The sequence below is a fragment of the Syngnathus leptorhynchus genome, chromosome 19 (assembly GCF_054491065.1).
Source record: "Syngnathus leptorhynchus isolate UIUO chromosome 19, UIUO_Slep, whole genome shotgun sequence".
NCBI classification, from domain to species: Eukaryota; Metazoa; Chordata; class Actinopteri; order Syngnathiformes; family Syngnathidae; genus Syngnathus; species Syngnathus leptorhynchus.
Genome location: NC_141213.1, coordinates 4,329,013 through 4,344,784, shown reverse-complemented (window position 1 = coordinate 4,344,784; position 15,772 = coordinate 4,329,013). Strand labels below are relative to the sequence as shown.

The 15,772-nt window shown below is 40.1% G+C and overlaps 1 protein-coding gene across 6 annotated transcripts in view; it reads right to left on the bottom strand.

Annotated features, from left to right (window-relative positions):
- mmp16a (matrix metallopeptidase 16a (membrane-inserted)) overlaps nucleotides 1-13,630 on the bottom strand; it is a 32,069-nt gene extending 18,439 nt beyond the window's left edge. Inside the window, exons 1-5 of one of the 6 annotated variants that reach the window (XM_085938859.1) lie at nucleotides 13,481-13,623; nucleotides 13,020-13,148; nucleotides 9,632-9,752; nucleotides 2,387-2,573; nucleotides 2,204-2,312 (exon numbers count right to left, since the gene is read on the bottom strand). In XM_085938859.1, coding sequence (XP_085794985.1) covers nucleotides 2,204-2,281 — 78 coding nt within the window. In that variant the 5' untranslated portion in view covers nucleotides 2,282-2,312; nucleotides 2,387-2,573; nucleotides 9,632-9,752; nucleotides 13,020-13,148; nucleotides 13,481-13,623. Of the gene's footprint in view, nucleotides 1-2,203; nucleotides 2,574-9,631; nucleotides 9,753-13,019; nucleotides 13,149-13,480 lie in introns of all 6 variants that reach the window. The other 5 variants (XM_085938856.1, XM_085938861.1, XM_085938858.1 and 2 more) reach the window with 5 other exon arrangements.
- Between the last annotated feature and the right edge of the window lie 2,142 nt (nucleotides 13,631-15,772).

The following is a 15,772-nucleotide window of genomic DNA, read 5'->3' as shown; positions in this document are numbered from 1 at the left end:
CCAACATACCGATCAGGGCTTGGTCCCTTTTGGGAGCGAGAGTGTATTCTTCTTTTTAAACTCAAACAAGTTACAGCCATGACTGATTTTTTTTTTTTTTTTAATCTCTGCAATAGGCAAGTGTGGAGTATGCACTTTTCAAACACCCAAACATTGTGGCATTCGAAATAATCAGTTACAATCAGCTACTTTACATACCAGACACCCTGAAGGCATCATCTCGCATTTTGCATGCGTGTCTAAATATTTAGTAAAGGGTGAGCGTCAAATATAGAATACAAACACAACAGCTGGAGAGAGGGGGCGGGGCTTATCTGTGTGTCAGACTGATGCTATGAATCATTAAGGTCAACACGTGTCATATATGTCTCTAGGTGAGCCATACGTGACCGACAAAACAGCTGGCAATCAAATCTGCTCTCATACACAAGACAAAAATCAAATCAGTTAAGACCTAAATCTGACACCTCATAACTATTCAGGATAGGATGAAACAAAAATGAATGACTTAGCAGTAACAGGCTGTACCTTCTGTAGAAAATCCAAATTAAAGTGAGAAAGAAAGGAAGAATATTACTGGAGGGCAAATGCAAGGCAGCCAATTTGACCATGAAGTCAAATCCAGGAAGTCAGCCAAGCAGAACAGTAAGTCTTTCGAATAGAGCAGCAATTATTGAGCAAGTTCAGCTCATAGCTTCCACATCAACCCAGATTTGTTATTTGCACTCCTACCCACTATAAATTAATACCTGTCATTGCTGGAGGTAGATCATATCTCACCTCAAAATTCACTCCCAAAATTTCCAACGATCAGAACTACCGAGCACGCAAAATCACTCAACAGTGCAGCAATCTCGATCCGCAACGGAAAAAAAATAAAAAAATCAACAAATCAAATTAAAAAATGATCAAAGGGTTCTTTTTCATTTCTTTCTTCATGCCGGTGTCACGCTGAGCAGAAGAATGCTGCCTGCAGGATGCGGATGTCATTCCGATTCTTACGGCTGACATCATGATTTTTTTTAAGACTACAATGTGTTGAAAATTGCCGAAACAACCAAGTAATAGTTTCAATCAATCAAATGATCAACAACCAATGAATAGGATCACAACTGCAAATAGAAATGAAAGAATTGCTCAGATATAAACAATAGTCACGTTATTTTTTTTGATGTTGTTTAAATCTTATGGGAGAGAAAAGCAGAATCATATATTGCAGCTTGGTTTCAAATTTTTTACTTGTTCATAAAGGGTACTGACGTCCTGCTAATTTTGCATTACGAGTGCTTAAGTTGATAACCTGCAGCATCTGGACTAAATCGAACGTCAGCCTCTCAGCCGAGAAGACTGTGGCATGCCAAACTTGCAAATCATGCTGACGTGTTGATGCACTACTTAAATGAGCGTCAGTGGACATGCCAAAACGTCCGTGTGAATGCATGTCAGGACTGATTTGTACATAGATTGATTTTTTTTTTTTTTCCTATGTGTGTGCAGGGGGACATGTTCACTACTCCAAGGAGGAAATAACTACTGGCTCGAAATGAACTTGAAAAAAAAACAAAAAAACTATTAGATTATTTTAAAAGGCAGACATACAAATCATTAGTACACCGCGTGCAGCCAACACTTGTGAATTTAAAAATGTTTTTTTTTTTTTTTTCACCCCTTTATTATTTGAAATAGCGGACAGGAAGGCAACAGTTCTTGAGAGATCAGTGGAAGATGATAGCACTTAGTAAGCATACAATTAGGTTCCTCTGATGTCATCGCTATGCTGCTCAAAGTCCCGAGTGAGTATTATTTGTCCAGTTCTATTAAATATTATGCATTTCTTATTTAAAGCATTTTTTTTTACTATTGACGCGGATTTGTGAGTTTAATACCAATTTGTATCATTATATTCTCCACATTATTTACCTATCATGAATGCATTTAACAGAGCTTTTATGTACAAAACAGTAAGATCATGTTCAGTGGTGAATTTCTCATCTTACAAGTGGGTGAAACGAGGTGATCTATTGCACAAAGAGCCCATTGTTGCAAGAAACACAATGAAGCGTGTGTTGAAAATGCAAGAAAAGTTGCAGGTTTTTTTTGGACCACGAGTAGAATAACGACGGTGCTGTTGTCATTCGGAATCGTGAGCGGCTTTTAGATGATGGATGGATGGATGCATGGATGGACATCCATCGCTTGTTACCTCCACGCTGAACGGCTGCTCCTCTCCGTTCACGGCACATAAAATCCACAGCAACAACTGAAGGCATATCGTCCCCATACAGCAGCGATGGAGACATCTCTTGCTGCTGCTGCGCACCGCCAATAAAACCATAGTGAGCGCCGCTGCTTGTCCGCTTATTGTCTCAGTTCAAGTTTGACTCACAGTCGGTACAAACAACCCGGAGGCGGGCGTCATAAATCCTCAGACGTCTAGCAGCAACATTGTTGATGTATCGGGGGAGGGAGGAAAGAAGCAGCAGCAGCAGCGGCGGCGGCGGAAGAGACTCAGCCAGCGAGTTCTGTCAACAGCCCCACAATTGCGCTCTGCAGGAGGAGGAGGTTCCCTAAACCTGGAGGTCAGTAGGGCGAGAAGATGTTAACGATTGCAAGCCTTGCCTCCCCGATGCCACCGTCCCCCCCCCCTCCGGATCTGTCCTCCGGTGCGTCGGTTGTTGTTGCAAACCTCCAGAGTCTTTTCTGCCTGGCGCGGCATAGCTGCTCGTTTTCAATTGCAGCTTCCCACTCGGTGCGCATGCGCGCATCCAGCAGACAGGAGCACCCCCCCCCCCCCCCTCATCCCAAAAAATAATAATAATAAATAAATAAAAATAAACATCCCTGACAGCAAGCGTGTCAGTTGGTGCGTATGAGGTTGTTTTGTCACGGGTAACGTGCTCTGTTCACTGAGACATGAGGAATTTATCTTACTTTGTCAGCACTTTACCACAAGCACACAATAGCTTTTGTTCAGTACTCCAGCTTTTGGGTGCATGTTCTCTTTTAGTGGGAAAGGAAATCATATTTTCTTTGTTTGTATAGTATTTGGAGCGATCTGAAAATAAGCATGTTCACTATGCTTTCATTGAAAAGTGCGTGTTTATTTGTGCGCCTTATGTCCTGTTTTGATTCTTGTCATTTTTATTGTGATCCCCTTGATGGCCACGAGAGGGCACTAAACGCTCCTTTTAATTCCAGCAACTCTTCCAAACTCAAGAGATTCTAACCACCCCATATGATTTAAAAAAATAATAAGATTAGTAGTGGCGGTTCTGGACCAAAGTAAAAGTAGAACACATGACCTTTGGCCTTGTTCAGAGCCCAAACAATCAATGGTGTTAATGTTTTACAAGTACTCCCTTTATTTGGTCATATGTGGCCTTTCCTTCCAGAATTAGTTGGCTGACTTGTATTTTCTCATTCTACTCCCAAACTGTCTCACATCCACTCCTTATAATGATTTCCTCTCACACTCAATAATTTTCAATACCCTTTTGGAAAGGTTCTGGCCCGTTCCAACTGGTCCACCCACCAGCACGGAGCTTTGCCAAGATTCTCAAAGCCTCTCCAAACGCGACTCTGTCTCATAACTGCTGCATCTGCTCCCAGTCAGACCTTCTGGATCTCCTGGCAGTATTAAAAACAAACTCTGTCTTCCGTTTGGTACTTCACATAGAGGAATCAATTTATAAAAAAAAAAATAAAAAATAAAAAAAAAGACAGAAGGAGACGGAAGAGATGCTAATGATTCATTTTGGAACTGCTGATAAACACTTCTATTTGTCAATATAATGTTAAATCAGAGTTTAGCTCCCAATGCTTCTTGAAGTTTTGCTAGGAACCATCAGGCCATGTTATAAGTACAAGAACGAAATTGCTGTTTAATTCAAGCGACATCTATTTCATTTTGAATAGTAAAGAGAATCTCTCTCGTGAATGGTACGGGAAGACAATCGCAATTCCTGCCAAGACTTTTTTATGATGTTTTCTTAAACGTAGCCATGACGCCAGTGTCCCTGTCATTCGACTGCGGTTGCGTTTGTTTCAAGAAGTGAGCAATTTTGGTGTAAAAATAACTTCATGAGCAGCAGAACTGCCAACAGACACCATATATTTACCAAGAAAACTATATTTTCATTTGTCTAATTTATCCCATCACACCGAGCCCAGAACAGTTTCCACTCTTCTGCAAAGACTTTTTTTTTTCTGAAGACATTTCGGAATCCTAAATAAGGTAAAAATCTTACCGTGTAGAAATCTTATGATTTATGAAGGTGACATAATGGCTGAGCCATTTTTAATCTTTTATTACGGAATAATTCTTCTGTTGAAGCCTTGTGATGTGGGATGATGGCAAATGAGGTCGAGAGACAACCGCAAAAAAGTATTTCAGAGTCACCACCCTAAAAGCTTTGCGAGTGAAAACAGTGGCAAAAATTGCAAATTAGGTCATTTGGCACTGTTGGTGAACACTCACACTTCTCAGTCGGCCAACAGTTTGTTTGTTAAACTTGCGAGGGGAGGGGGGGGTAGAACTGATGCCATAACAGTGCTAATGAGCTCAATTGGACAAACGAGGCGGGGATGCTCAGCGCCAAGGCAATGACGGCGTTCCATCCCTAACAATATTGCTATAATTGTATTCACTGTATTCCAACGACGACGTTCAGTAGTCCCTATTTCGGCTATCAGCACCGAATTACCTAAAGAGCATTCATTTCGGGTCCCATGACCCAATTTGATGCCTTTCTCAGACAGACTGAATGTTCTAATCCTCAAATTGGAGGATTTATTTATGTAGCAAGAAAGAAAAATAAGCGATGATGCAACCGAATGCAATCTCTGCAAAAAAAAAAAAAAAAAAAAGGATGAAGAAGCGTACACACTGTACTCACGACAAGACGGTTTGTCATGTGAGTCGAGGTCAAAGCAGCAGCTGATGTCTGGATTGCCTGGCACTCATTAAAACAAAAAAAAAACATTCTACAAAGCAGATTTTGAAATAAATGGGCCATTTGTGCAAGCAATGTTGATATCAAAGAAAATAATAACCTGCAAGTGAGCAGCTCAATTTTTATAATTTTTTTTCCACAATGCTTTCCAAGCCTTAAAAGGTCTTTGCACTCAGCACGGGTTCAAGACACCCCGTGTCGCATTGAACAAAGCAGCCTGAAAATAACAGCCTGCTGTTTGTTTCACACTCCTTTTCTTTGCACACACAGCACAGGGGCAATTTTGGGTAGTCTTTGTTGAAGAATGAAAAGAGTAGAAGAAAAAAAAAAAAAAAAACAGCCAATCTTTCACAGCTTTACAGTCTATAAATCTCAAAGATGTTCACTCTTATTTTTTTCCAAGTCAAGTTTCACAAGTCACTTTGAAAAAAAAAAGACTAAAACTCAAGTAGAGTAACCTGACATTATAGCACAGGGGGGTGGGGGGGGAAGCTTTCAAGTGTTCCTGTGTGACAGGAACATCCGCCCACAGCCAAGAACCAATTTTGTCCACAGAGGGGTCTGCTGCATGAATGGCTCGCGGGAGTTATAATCAATCATAATTGCTCAGAGTCAGCCGATAAGTGAATTGCTCATCGTTCCCATCGCATTCAGCTTCTTTTCTGCTGCAATGGTGAGGTCGAAACCACCCTCCTAATACGTTGACATTTAAGAGGAGGGGTCTGATATTGTTTGACCCTCACTGCTAAATTATTAATCACTTGGCAAACAGCCCTTTCCCCGTGTGTGTATGGAATGCGTTTTTTTTTTTTTACTACAATACCTCGATACAGTTGACACTAACTATGCTATAAATAACACATGGGAGGGCAGTCATACTGTACTCATATTTTTTTCCCCTGTTTTGCACCATATTCACCAAATATTGCAGCTGTATAAAAAAATAAATAAAAAAAATCCAACTTTACTGACAGTTTTTTTTCCCATTCCTGTACGTAATAAACTTTCAAAGTATAACCAACAACACTTTGCGGATTCACTGATGATTGTTGAGAGCAGGTGGGAAAGCAATCTTTCATCGGTCTCTTTGGGTTCTATCGAGTGCACGTCAGGCAATATCCCTGGAAGGTTGACGAGCCGGCCCAGATGAACAGCTCTCAGCCAATCAGAAAAGCCACGGAAGCACCGCCGTTGGCATTCTGCACGACAAATAAATCTATCAAGCGTCCAAGAAGATGTATTCATTTGAAAGGTCAGTCCTGTCTCCGGCAGACAGCCCAAGATATTTTTGCAAAATGTCATTATCTATAAATTGAATATTTGGAAGCTAGAGGTTGTCCAGACAGTGAAGAAATCAACATCTGAGGTGTGTCAGAAAAGATTCAAAGCCTGAGCACAAACAAACAAATGAGATAAACACGAGTGGATGCCCGACGTTCGTACTGTTATTGATAGAACCAGCAAGGAATGAGAATCCATTTTAGAAAGCACGCAATTCTTAATTGCTCCCGTTTTGATTGGTAATGAATCTAGGAAAGGTGCTGCGCTAAATGGCCGCCATCAATGGGCAATTCGGCCCAATATGAGATTGCTATCCATGGGACTTGATAAGACGGCGATGGGCAATCACATCGAGGAGTAATCAAAGGCTAATAACCATCCAGGGAGATCATCTGCTCCGTTTGGACTGACAGGTGCGATGCGGTGATTGGGTCATTTACGACTAGTCTGCATAGCTATTGTGAGCTGAAGACAGATGTGAATGGCGCAATCATGATACGGGAACTTCTAGAAGATGGGCCTAGCCTGAGACGAATCACAATTTGGTGGTCTACCATCAAAGCATTGCTGCATAGCTGTAAGAAGAAAACAAGTTTTAGGGAAATGAAGACGTGGAGAAATGAAAGAAAGAATCTAGTGAACTGCTTCTGGACAGACTTTCAGGTTGACCTCTTGTTTTTGTGGTATGATTGGCCTACTTGGCTGTGTGTCATTTTCTGTCTCTGTTGTGTTCTCTGAGTGGGCTCATTTGGACCTCTGCCTTCAGTGTTACTCACACGCAAAGCTCTCCCACCGCAATCTGTATCTGTTGCACAGCTGACAATTGGGGAGGGGTGGTGGTGGTGGGGGGGGCAGTGGTCATATGGCATACCTGGCCTCTTTTCTCCTCTCGACTCATAATTGGCATCCAAATGGAGTGAAAGATGCTTCAGCTATGAATCCCAGTTTGTTTTTGTTTTGTCTTTTTTTTTTTTTATCCCTGACTCAGGAAATCAATAAAAAAAAAACTCTCAGGTGTAAAGAAGCCACTCAGTGCAAAGATTGAATACAGTTCATCATCGCTAAAATGCGAAAAGAGATTTGAAGGAAAAGGAATCCTGCGGGGAGAAAGAGAGATGCTTGAATTGAATTACGTATCAGTCTCAAAACATATTCCTCCTGGTTGAGGCTGCACAATCTCATTTCTCATTTAATTTTGCATATGATAATTAAAAAAAAAAAATCCTCAACATCCCCAAATAAAATAATAGCTCAAGGGGGTATTTTAATAGCATACTTTTGTCAAGAAGTAACAACGTGTCGTGTCAGACAAGCAGCAGCGGCAGCTCGTGTAAAATGCTCACCAAGAAGGAAATTTGGGAAGCCATTCATTATTGGCCTCTGGCAAAGCACCTGGCTTTTTGACGTGTCCCCATTGAAATTTCAACAGGCGCACACGCACGCAAAAGTACTGAGTGTGAATTATGTCCTATTTTAATGCCTGCAATCAGCGGTCATTTGGAGGACAATGAAAATGAAGTCATCTTAGTTTAGAATTCCCCAAAACTTTAAATAACTGGATTCCAATGTTCAAGTAAAAAAAAAAATAAAAAAAAAAGTCAAACTTGGAATGGATTTATATCATGTAAAACAGGAACATGAAATAAGTTATTTATGTTGACTAACAATGCTGGGAAATAATAACTCTTCACTGCATGTTATAATAAAAATAATAATAATAATAATAATAATAATAACCTACAGATGGGTACACATATTTTCCCCTTGAATTTGACTGTGATAAGTACACAGCCCAGAGCCAGTCTTTTTTTTTTTTTTTATTCTCTTGAAAGTAAACTTTTGGGAAGCAGCCTGTATTTGATTTGCTGTCTGCAAAGTCCACTTGATGTACTTTTTGAAGCTCCTGGAGGACAAGTGTCAAAGAAACGACCTTTATTGCTTATCTTGTCTGTCTTAAATTCAGCAGATGAACTACACACCCCAGAGAGAGCGAGATAACCTGAGGGAGACGGCAAGTTTTTGAAAGAGCAAAAAGATTTAAGAAATGTCTTTGAGCCACTCAACCGTAAACCCTGTGCTATTGGCGGGGGGTGGTTATAGTTAGGCTTGAGCAAAAAAAAAAAAAAAAAAAAAGAAAGAAATGCAAGCTCCACATGAAAATTTATCAACCAATAAACAGCTCGCCCACAGCAACAACATTATACAAAATATTGAGAGAGTCTTCCGACAAATATGATCATAAAACAACTGGTTGCAGTTCAATAATTTAACTTCTCCCTTTAGGCTTTCTTACATCCCTGCATGGTCTTATTACATAAACAGCGGTTAAGAAATCAAATCTTGCTCTACTACCCTTGCCCTGTAGTACTGTATATTTTCCACTAGGGTCACAGTCCTCTTATTGGAGAAAGTAATTGAGTATAGACTCTGGTTCACCAAGCGTGGTCCTGGCTGGAAATGCTACGATGTGTCTCAGAGGGAGGTCAGGTGAGACTTTTTTTAGATCGATTCACACTGATGAGTCAGCACAAAGTTCTTCAATGGGCAAGAAAGGTTTTTGACTTTTCAGATTTTTTTTTTTCCAGGAATCATTATTATATTTATCCATCCATGTAAGGAAAACATATGCAATATTCATCAGTATTAATAATTGTTGCAGTTTGGACAATTTGTTGAATTTCTCCTTTTTTTTTTGCATTTTTTATCTCCTATGAGTACAAAGCAAATTGTTTACATCATAAAACTAAGCCATCGTCCTTAGTCAGCAAAATCTAGGCTTTCAATATCTTCCTATCGATCATGTTGTCATAAATACAATGAGAATGCTTTGTTCATCCGCCCACATCGTAATAAGGCTTCATCATCACCACAGTCTTCAGCGATCAATGACAAGACTCATCAAGCCAAAATCCGACCGGCCCAATCAAAAACATTTGTCACTTGCGGACGGACGAGGTTAATCGTGACACGGAAGGGCATCGCTACCTTCTTTTTCTATGACGTGAGTGATTGGCTGAATGAGACTCTGAAGAGTATCATCTATTCTGTGCTCCTTTGGGAATGTGGACAAGAGGACATGTCAGTGATATTAACCTATAGATCCATTTAAATGTCACTTGATAGCATTATACACTGCATCCTAGCAACAACCCTTGGCAGGGACAACCTTGAAGCACATCAAGTGGAGCATAAAGCTTTTTGAAATACATTTCAGGGGTTGAGAAGTCGTTTCAAACTGTGATCAACGTTGAATTGGCAATTCATTTCAAGTGCCAATCATTAAGAATTTAAGTGCCCTCTCTATTTTAGACCGAAATAAAAGGCATATATGTATGGAATGAATGCGGGTGAGTGTTATTCAGCTTGAACATTTGGTGAAACTAAAATAAATGACTCACCAAAAAACATCTAGCCTCTCCACCAGCTTGAATGTGTTCTTTCCAGATTCTTCTTTGATCCATCTGCTGTGGTAGTCAGCAACCAAGTGAGCATGTTTTGAGATCACTGATGAATGAATCTCTGGAGAGCAAAAGCAAAGGATGAATCAAATGCAAGTCAAGTGGCTGGGAAAGTAGGCCTAAATCTTTCGGAGACAAACAACTAAAATTAAATTAAATTAAACTGATACCGTGAAATCCAAACATCATGACAAGGCCTCTTTGAGCATGTGTTTCAACTTAAAATGTCCAGACACGAACAGTCAAAATGTTGTTGAACATAGATGCTGAGGATTGCCCCTCCTATGGTATTTCCTCTTTTCAAAGCTGGAAGCAATTTCTGCAAAAGTATTGCTCAGCCTTTTTCTCCTCAAAATACCTGATCCAATTCTCAACACACCCCCACCCGAGATAACACATAGAGGTCAAATCTTTTCAATTTAAGCACACACATGCATGCACACAAAGTATTTAAAGGTACTTAAGAGTCCAACTCGATGGAGGGAAGGAGGCGGTATGGAAAGAAGTGAAGAGGGCATAGAGGTCTCCACTGGCATGGAAGAGCAGAATGATTTTATTTTTACAACCTTAGCTGAGATGGGCTCTAACAACTTAACCAGCTGTTTTTCTTGAAAACATAAAAAAAAAAAAAAATCAGTTATTGCCAAGAGAATCATAGTGATTTATATGTGGTCAATTTAGATTCCGTGCCAGATGCAGCTTCCAGACGTTAGCATATTCCACGTAGCACTTAGCCCACTCTGCTGATTGAAAGGTCGTATTGATCAAGCCTGCCTGAGCGGCTGCACGAGATATTCCCATCTCTTGGAACGTGTCGAATGAGAAAATGGGTAGCGTTGACGGAATGAAATGGGAATTCGCATTCCTTCTGTAACATTTAAAAGCCTCCGTGTTCTCCGTCTCTCTGACAGTGCTCTTGCTTTGCATTCTAAAATATTCTCATGACATTTGGAATTGGAGTCTTGTACTAGCTAAAGAAAAATGACAACGGAACCTCTTAAGAGCACTCACATTGCACAATTAATGAGTCAACTAACAATTTCACACAAGCTCAAGTGCAGAAGCATCGACAATTCACCCTCGCGAAGGTTAAAGGAGAGTCCAACTGGTTAAATTCTTTTTAAAAAAGTACTTCTCACCACAGAAGCTGTGGGCATTCAAGCTTTCTTTATCTCCTTGATTAAAATCTGATGTTTTCCAGTCAGTCAATTCCTCCAGTTTCCTCCTCTAATGTTTTCTACATTTTCCCTTTAAGTTCACCTCCGGGGCATTGGCAAGCGATTCCCCCTCGCTCGGATGCTGATGGGTAGTGTACAATGCGCATTTTGCTCCGTAAGATGTATTTAGGGCTTATTTACGTCGGAGACTGCATCTCTTTAAATCACACTCTGGGCTGCTTAGAAGCTTTCTCTCGACCCGTCTTTATGGAAGAAGCTGAACAGCAAAGGCAGGAACAGACAGAGCTGCATTTTTATTAGCTCTATTATTCTAATTGACTTTAACCTCCAATCAATATTTACAGCACCGACAACACATAAGGGTTGAAAATCTCGCATTTGAGGTCCGAATCAGACTTTTCCTTGCCATAAAAAAAAAAAAAAAGGCATTTCTAAGCATAAATAGTGTAAGATTGTTGCGTATTGTTGGCAAAATATACAACGATATCCCGAGACCAGCTCATAAGAAGGTCATAAGATGGAGAATTTTTAAAAAGGAGGAAAATCGGCTCGGTGAAGGAGGAGGAATGGTGAAAAATCAAGTCTCGGGAGTGCATGAAAGGCCAACAGCCCACGCTGTGTTTCCATCTGGCCTTTTTTGCACAGTGTATTTGCATTTGGAGCCAGTGAAAGGTTGCCAAAGTGTGACATGACCCCATACGTGTTAGCGTACGTAATGACCAGAATGCTTACAGTCTGCGTGTTTTGTGTCTGGAGAACCAGCTCGCTCGATACGGATTTATGTGTTTATGCGGTGCGAGGGTGAAGGTGTGTGGCAACGCGGGAGTGTGACATTGCCTGACCTGTATCCGTGGAGACAAGTAGGTCAGTGGGGACACAACAGTGATGCTCACCAAAAAAAAAAATGCAAGAGTGCCAAAAGATGTACAAAAAAAATCTCAATATATGCCTACACTTGAACCATTATGTAAAATTCATTGTGCTTTGCCCTATTGGCCTAATTCACCACACAATGCATTTCACGGCTAAATATAACAACAAAAACAATGCAGGCCATGTATAATAGCATTTCAATAAATAATGAAGCAGCAGATTGCTCCCACTCTCCAGGAACAACACAACATTGTTCATAAAAGTTGCTTAGCCCATTTAGGATCTTGTTGTATTAGTGGGATTATTTTACTGAAATGTATACAAGTGAGGGATTAAAATCAATCAATCAAATTTTAGGGAAACTTCAGTGTGGTGATTTGAAGTGCCTAACCAGATGCTGCTGCATTTTTTATTTTATTTTTTTGCTTTGTGGAAGCGTGGCCATTTTCCGGGCTGCAGTAAAGAACCCCAGCCCGTTGCAGCTATTCATTATCGTAAGTGTGTCTGCAGCAGAAGTGAGCAGGCAGTGGCGCAACGCACGGGAGGAAAAGATTGCTGAAACAAGCTTTCCAAAAGGAGGGAGATCTCCAAGGACACTTTTTAATTCATGAGAGGATGCACGCTGCCGGTCTAAGCAGGCTCACACGACTTGACTTATTTTCCTAAAGAAACCATTTTGATTAGCACTTCACATTCACTTATCTGTTATTGAACTTAATCAAAGGTGTCCCATACTTTTTGTTGTGATATATTTTCCTTTAACTTTAGATGAAATAACACCTTTAAATTGATGAGACAGATCATTTACAACTGGAGTTCGTGCAGATCGATACGGGAATTAAAAAGCTAAAGCTAATGTTGGGAAGTGACTACTCCTGATTCTGGTAATAAGACATAAAAGACTTGTTTGGCAATGAGTTGGTAGATCAAATTATAAACCCTGAAAGAACTTCTAGGTTTATCTCTGTCACTTAGTCCCTGGTTGTCAAGTTTAATAAGGTTTCTTCTTGCGGTGTTCCCCAGGGCTCCTTCTTTAGCCCCATTTATTTATTCTGTGGTTCATATATATTAAATTAGTTTGATAAAATTGATACAGCTGGAAACGAAAGTCAAGAAATATCACGGGTTCGTTGATACCACATTTGAGTACTAAATGCAGTAAGCTGCTTGTGGTAAAAGTGGTTAAAGTTATGCCATAAGTCTGTCCTTGTGGGAAAACTAAGAGAGAGCAGCCTGACATTGCATCTTCCTTCCCCATACCGCCTCACACCACTCACTTTGCAGATGAGGTTGGCACCGGTAGATCAGCTCTATAGTTCAGACTAATTTATATCCTCTGCAGAGGAAGGTGCATTAGGAAGATCAGCCTCATCCACAACTGCCACACTGCAAACAATCTGCCATGACTAAACAAAAAAAGCAAAAGCGCACCACCATAAACAAGGATGAATGGTTTGTGAGCTTGCACAATCAGTTAAGGCATAATTCGATTGAACTGGCACAGCTTAAGATGCAGTTTGGAAAGCTTTACAATTGTTTTCTTTATTTGGGCTTTTTATTCAGTAATGCAGAAAAGTCCGACTAATGACAATACACTGTATAACGGACGGTCCGCTGAAGTGAAAGGATGGTGCTCTTCGATTGTGAAGTATGTACTGATTTCAAAGTAAATCGTCATCAAAGACCTTGTTTCAGTTCCGTCATGTGCAACGATGGTGTTTGCTTGATGTATACTTACTAGGAGTTCAGAAGAGAAGCTCAGGAGCTGGGTATGGATTGTTGACAAACTATACAATGCAAAAATAATACTTTGAAATGTCGCTTTCAAAATTGTATCCAGAGGGGGTTGCTTCCACGCTCCCCCTCGTATCTCCACAAACACACACACACTACACACACCTGACTTGAGTCTTGCATCTGATGAGGAATGCAAAGAAGGAATGAACACCTCTAAGTGCAGTAACCACACCTGGACAGTAGAGGGCATACTAAACAAAAACGACCTCACCTCTGATATTATCCTTGAGTACTTAATGTCAATCCCAACATCCAAAGAGTGGAGGGCAGATGCATAGCCCACAGGAAGGAGCCTCAGCTTCGCCTCAAGCGTTGACCTCCTCCGATGACAACCGTATGCTTCCATATTAAATATGCATGTCTGTGGAGAATGTGGCATGGGATGTTCGATGTGCTAAAACAAGAGTCCAAGTGCTGAGGACTTCTTTTGCAATATAGTTTGGTGGAGAATTTGAATATCTTTGAATATTGTTTTCAATAAAAATAAAATATATACTTATATATATATATTTTTTTTTTTATTATTTTTTTTTTATTTTAATTAATATTTATATTATTAATAATATTGAATAATATGATTTATTTATTTATTTATTTATTTATTTATGCTTGAGGGATGTCGTCTTCTTATGGTGACTAACACCGCCTGTGACGGGCATTGTGAGTAATCCATCTCAGGTTGCAGACATTTTCTGATCAAAGAAATTGATGATCAGGTCAGTTCTTCAATATAATCTTTCTTGATATTGCTCCCAGCATGTCTTTGTGCATCTCGTCACTGTCTGGCTACAGCAAAGATGATATCACAGCCACCGGTTACAGTACATCACATACAAGTAGTGCATGAGACTAATGGGGAGCTTAAAGGTCAAGTGAGTCACAGTATTTCCAAAACACCTCTTGTTGACGTGTTTTTCCACCATATTAAAGCTATGCCCCTCCTGTCTCGACATTCTTTGATTGGCCAGTTTTGTTGCGCCGTGATGTACAAATTAAATTCGAGGCATAAAATACAGCCAAAGAAGGATGATAACAGTTTGATTCGATAACATACCACTAAGAAACAATATAAACACTTTGTAGCACCAAAATCATCCTATATTTTTGTTCAGAAAAACAAAATAATTTGTCCTCTTGGCATTTTGTAGCATTTCGACACCTCCCAATTATATGTGAGTCCTTGTGAGATGGAATCGAGTTGAAGGTGATCTGGCTGGCAAATATCATAGCGACACCGCAACAAGTTTGACCTTTCAGCACATCAACCTTGCTCAGATATCAAAAACACTTGCGTTGAGCGGGATGACGCAAGGACTCCGCCACCCGCTCATTTACCTTAATAAGATGCATTAAAGCTGGCACACGTAGAATCACACTGACCTCACACGTTGTCAAGGTACAGTATCTGTGTTCTATGCTTGTTATTATTCCATCTTGCTATTCTAATTTGTAATTATTTTAAAGGTCATTTCACATTTGAGGAAAAAATGACTAATATCCTGGGGATGTACTAGCCATGGTATTAGGTACATATCGAATGACATCAAAGTAAAGTAAAAGCAAGACAGGAGCGTGAATGTACACCCAGAATACTTCCCCTCCTCAATAAAAGCGGTTTATTCTCCGCCTCTCTCCCAATTGACAGGATGTCATTTGGAGTAATTGTCAAGCTGACTCACCACTCGGAGAGCTGAGGAGGACGCTCGTGAGTCATCTAAAAGGTCAGCTCCAAATGGACTTTAAAGCTACAAAAGCAAATGTCACTCAAGGGTTAATTTAAACATGCGAAAATAGCTTGCACACTGTGAATTGGTGATGTAAGGCACGGCGTTTGGTTCGATTAATGATGAGGAGCTTTGTGAATCGTTAATTCAGCTGTAATTAATATTGATTAGATTACTGTAGCTGGTAATAATACATGCGTATCTGTAGGGGGATAATGTGGCTTGCATAAACAAGCCCGCAGCCAAATTAGGATAGCAATAAAAAAGCAATAACCTAATAATGAGCACGGGATACTGATAGTGTTATTGAGAAGAAAAGCACAATTAAACACGACACTTGCTTGCTTTTTTGTCAAGAGCAACAGGGCAACGCCATTAGATGTTGTTGGCTATCTTGTCAAATGGTGTTATTTGTTTGGAGCGCTTGACTTCCGTCCAATAGTTTCCAACAAATATTGTCAACATCTGAGGAACATAATGTTTTTAATACATCCCCGCGGACACTTAAA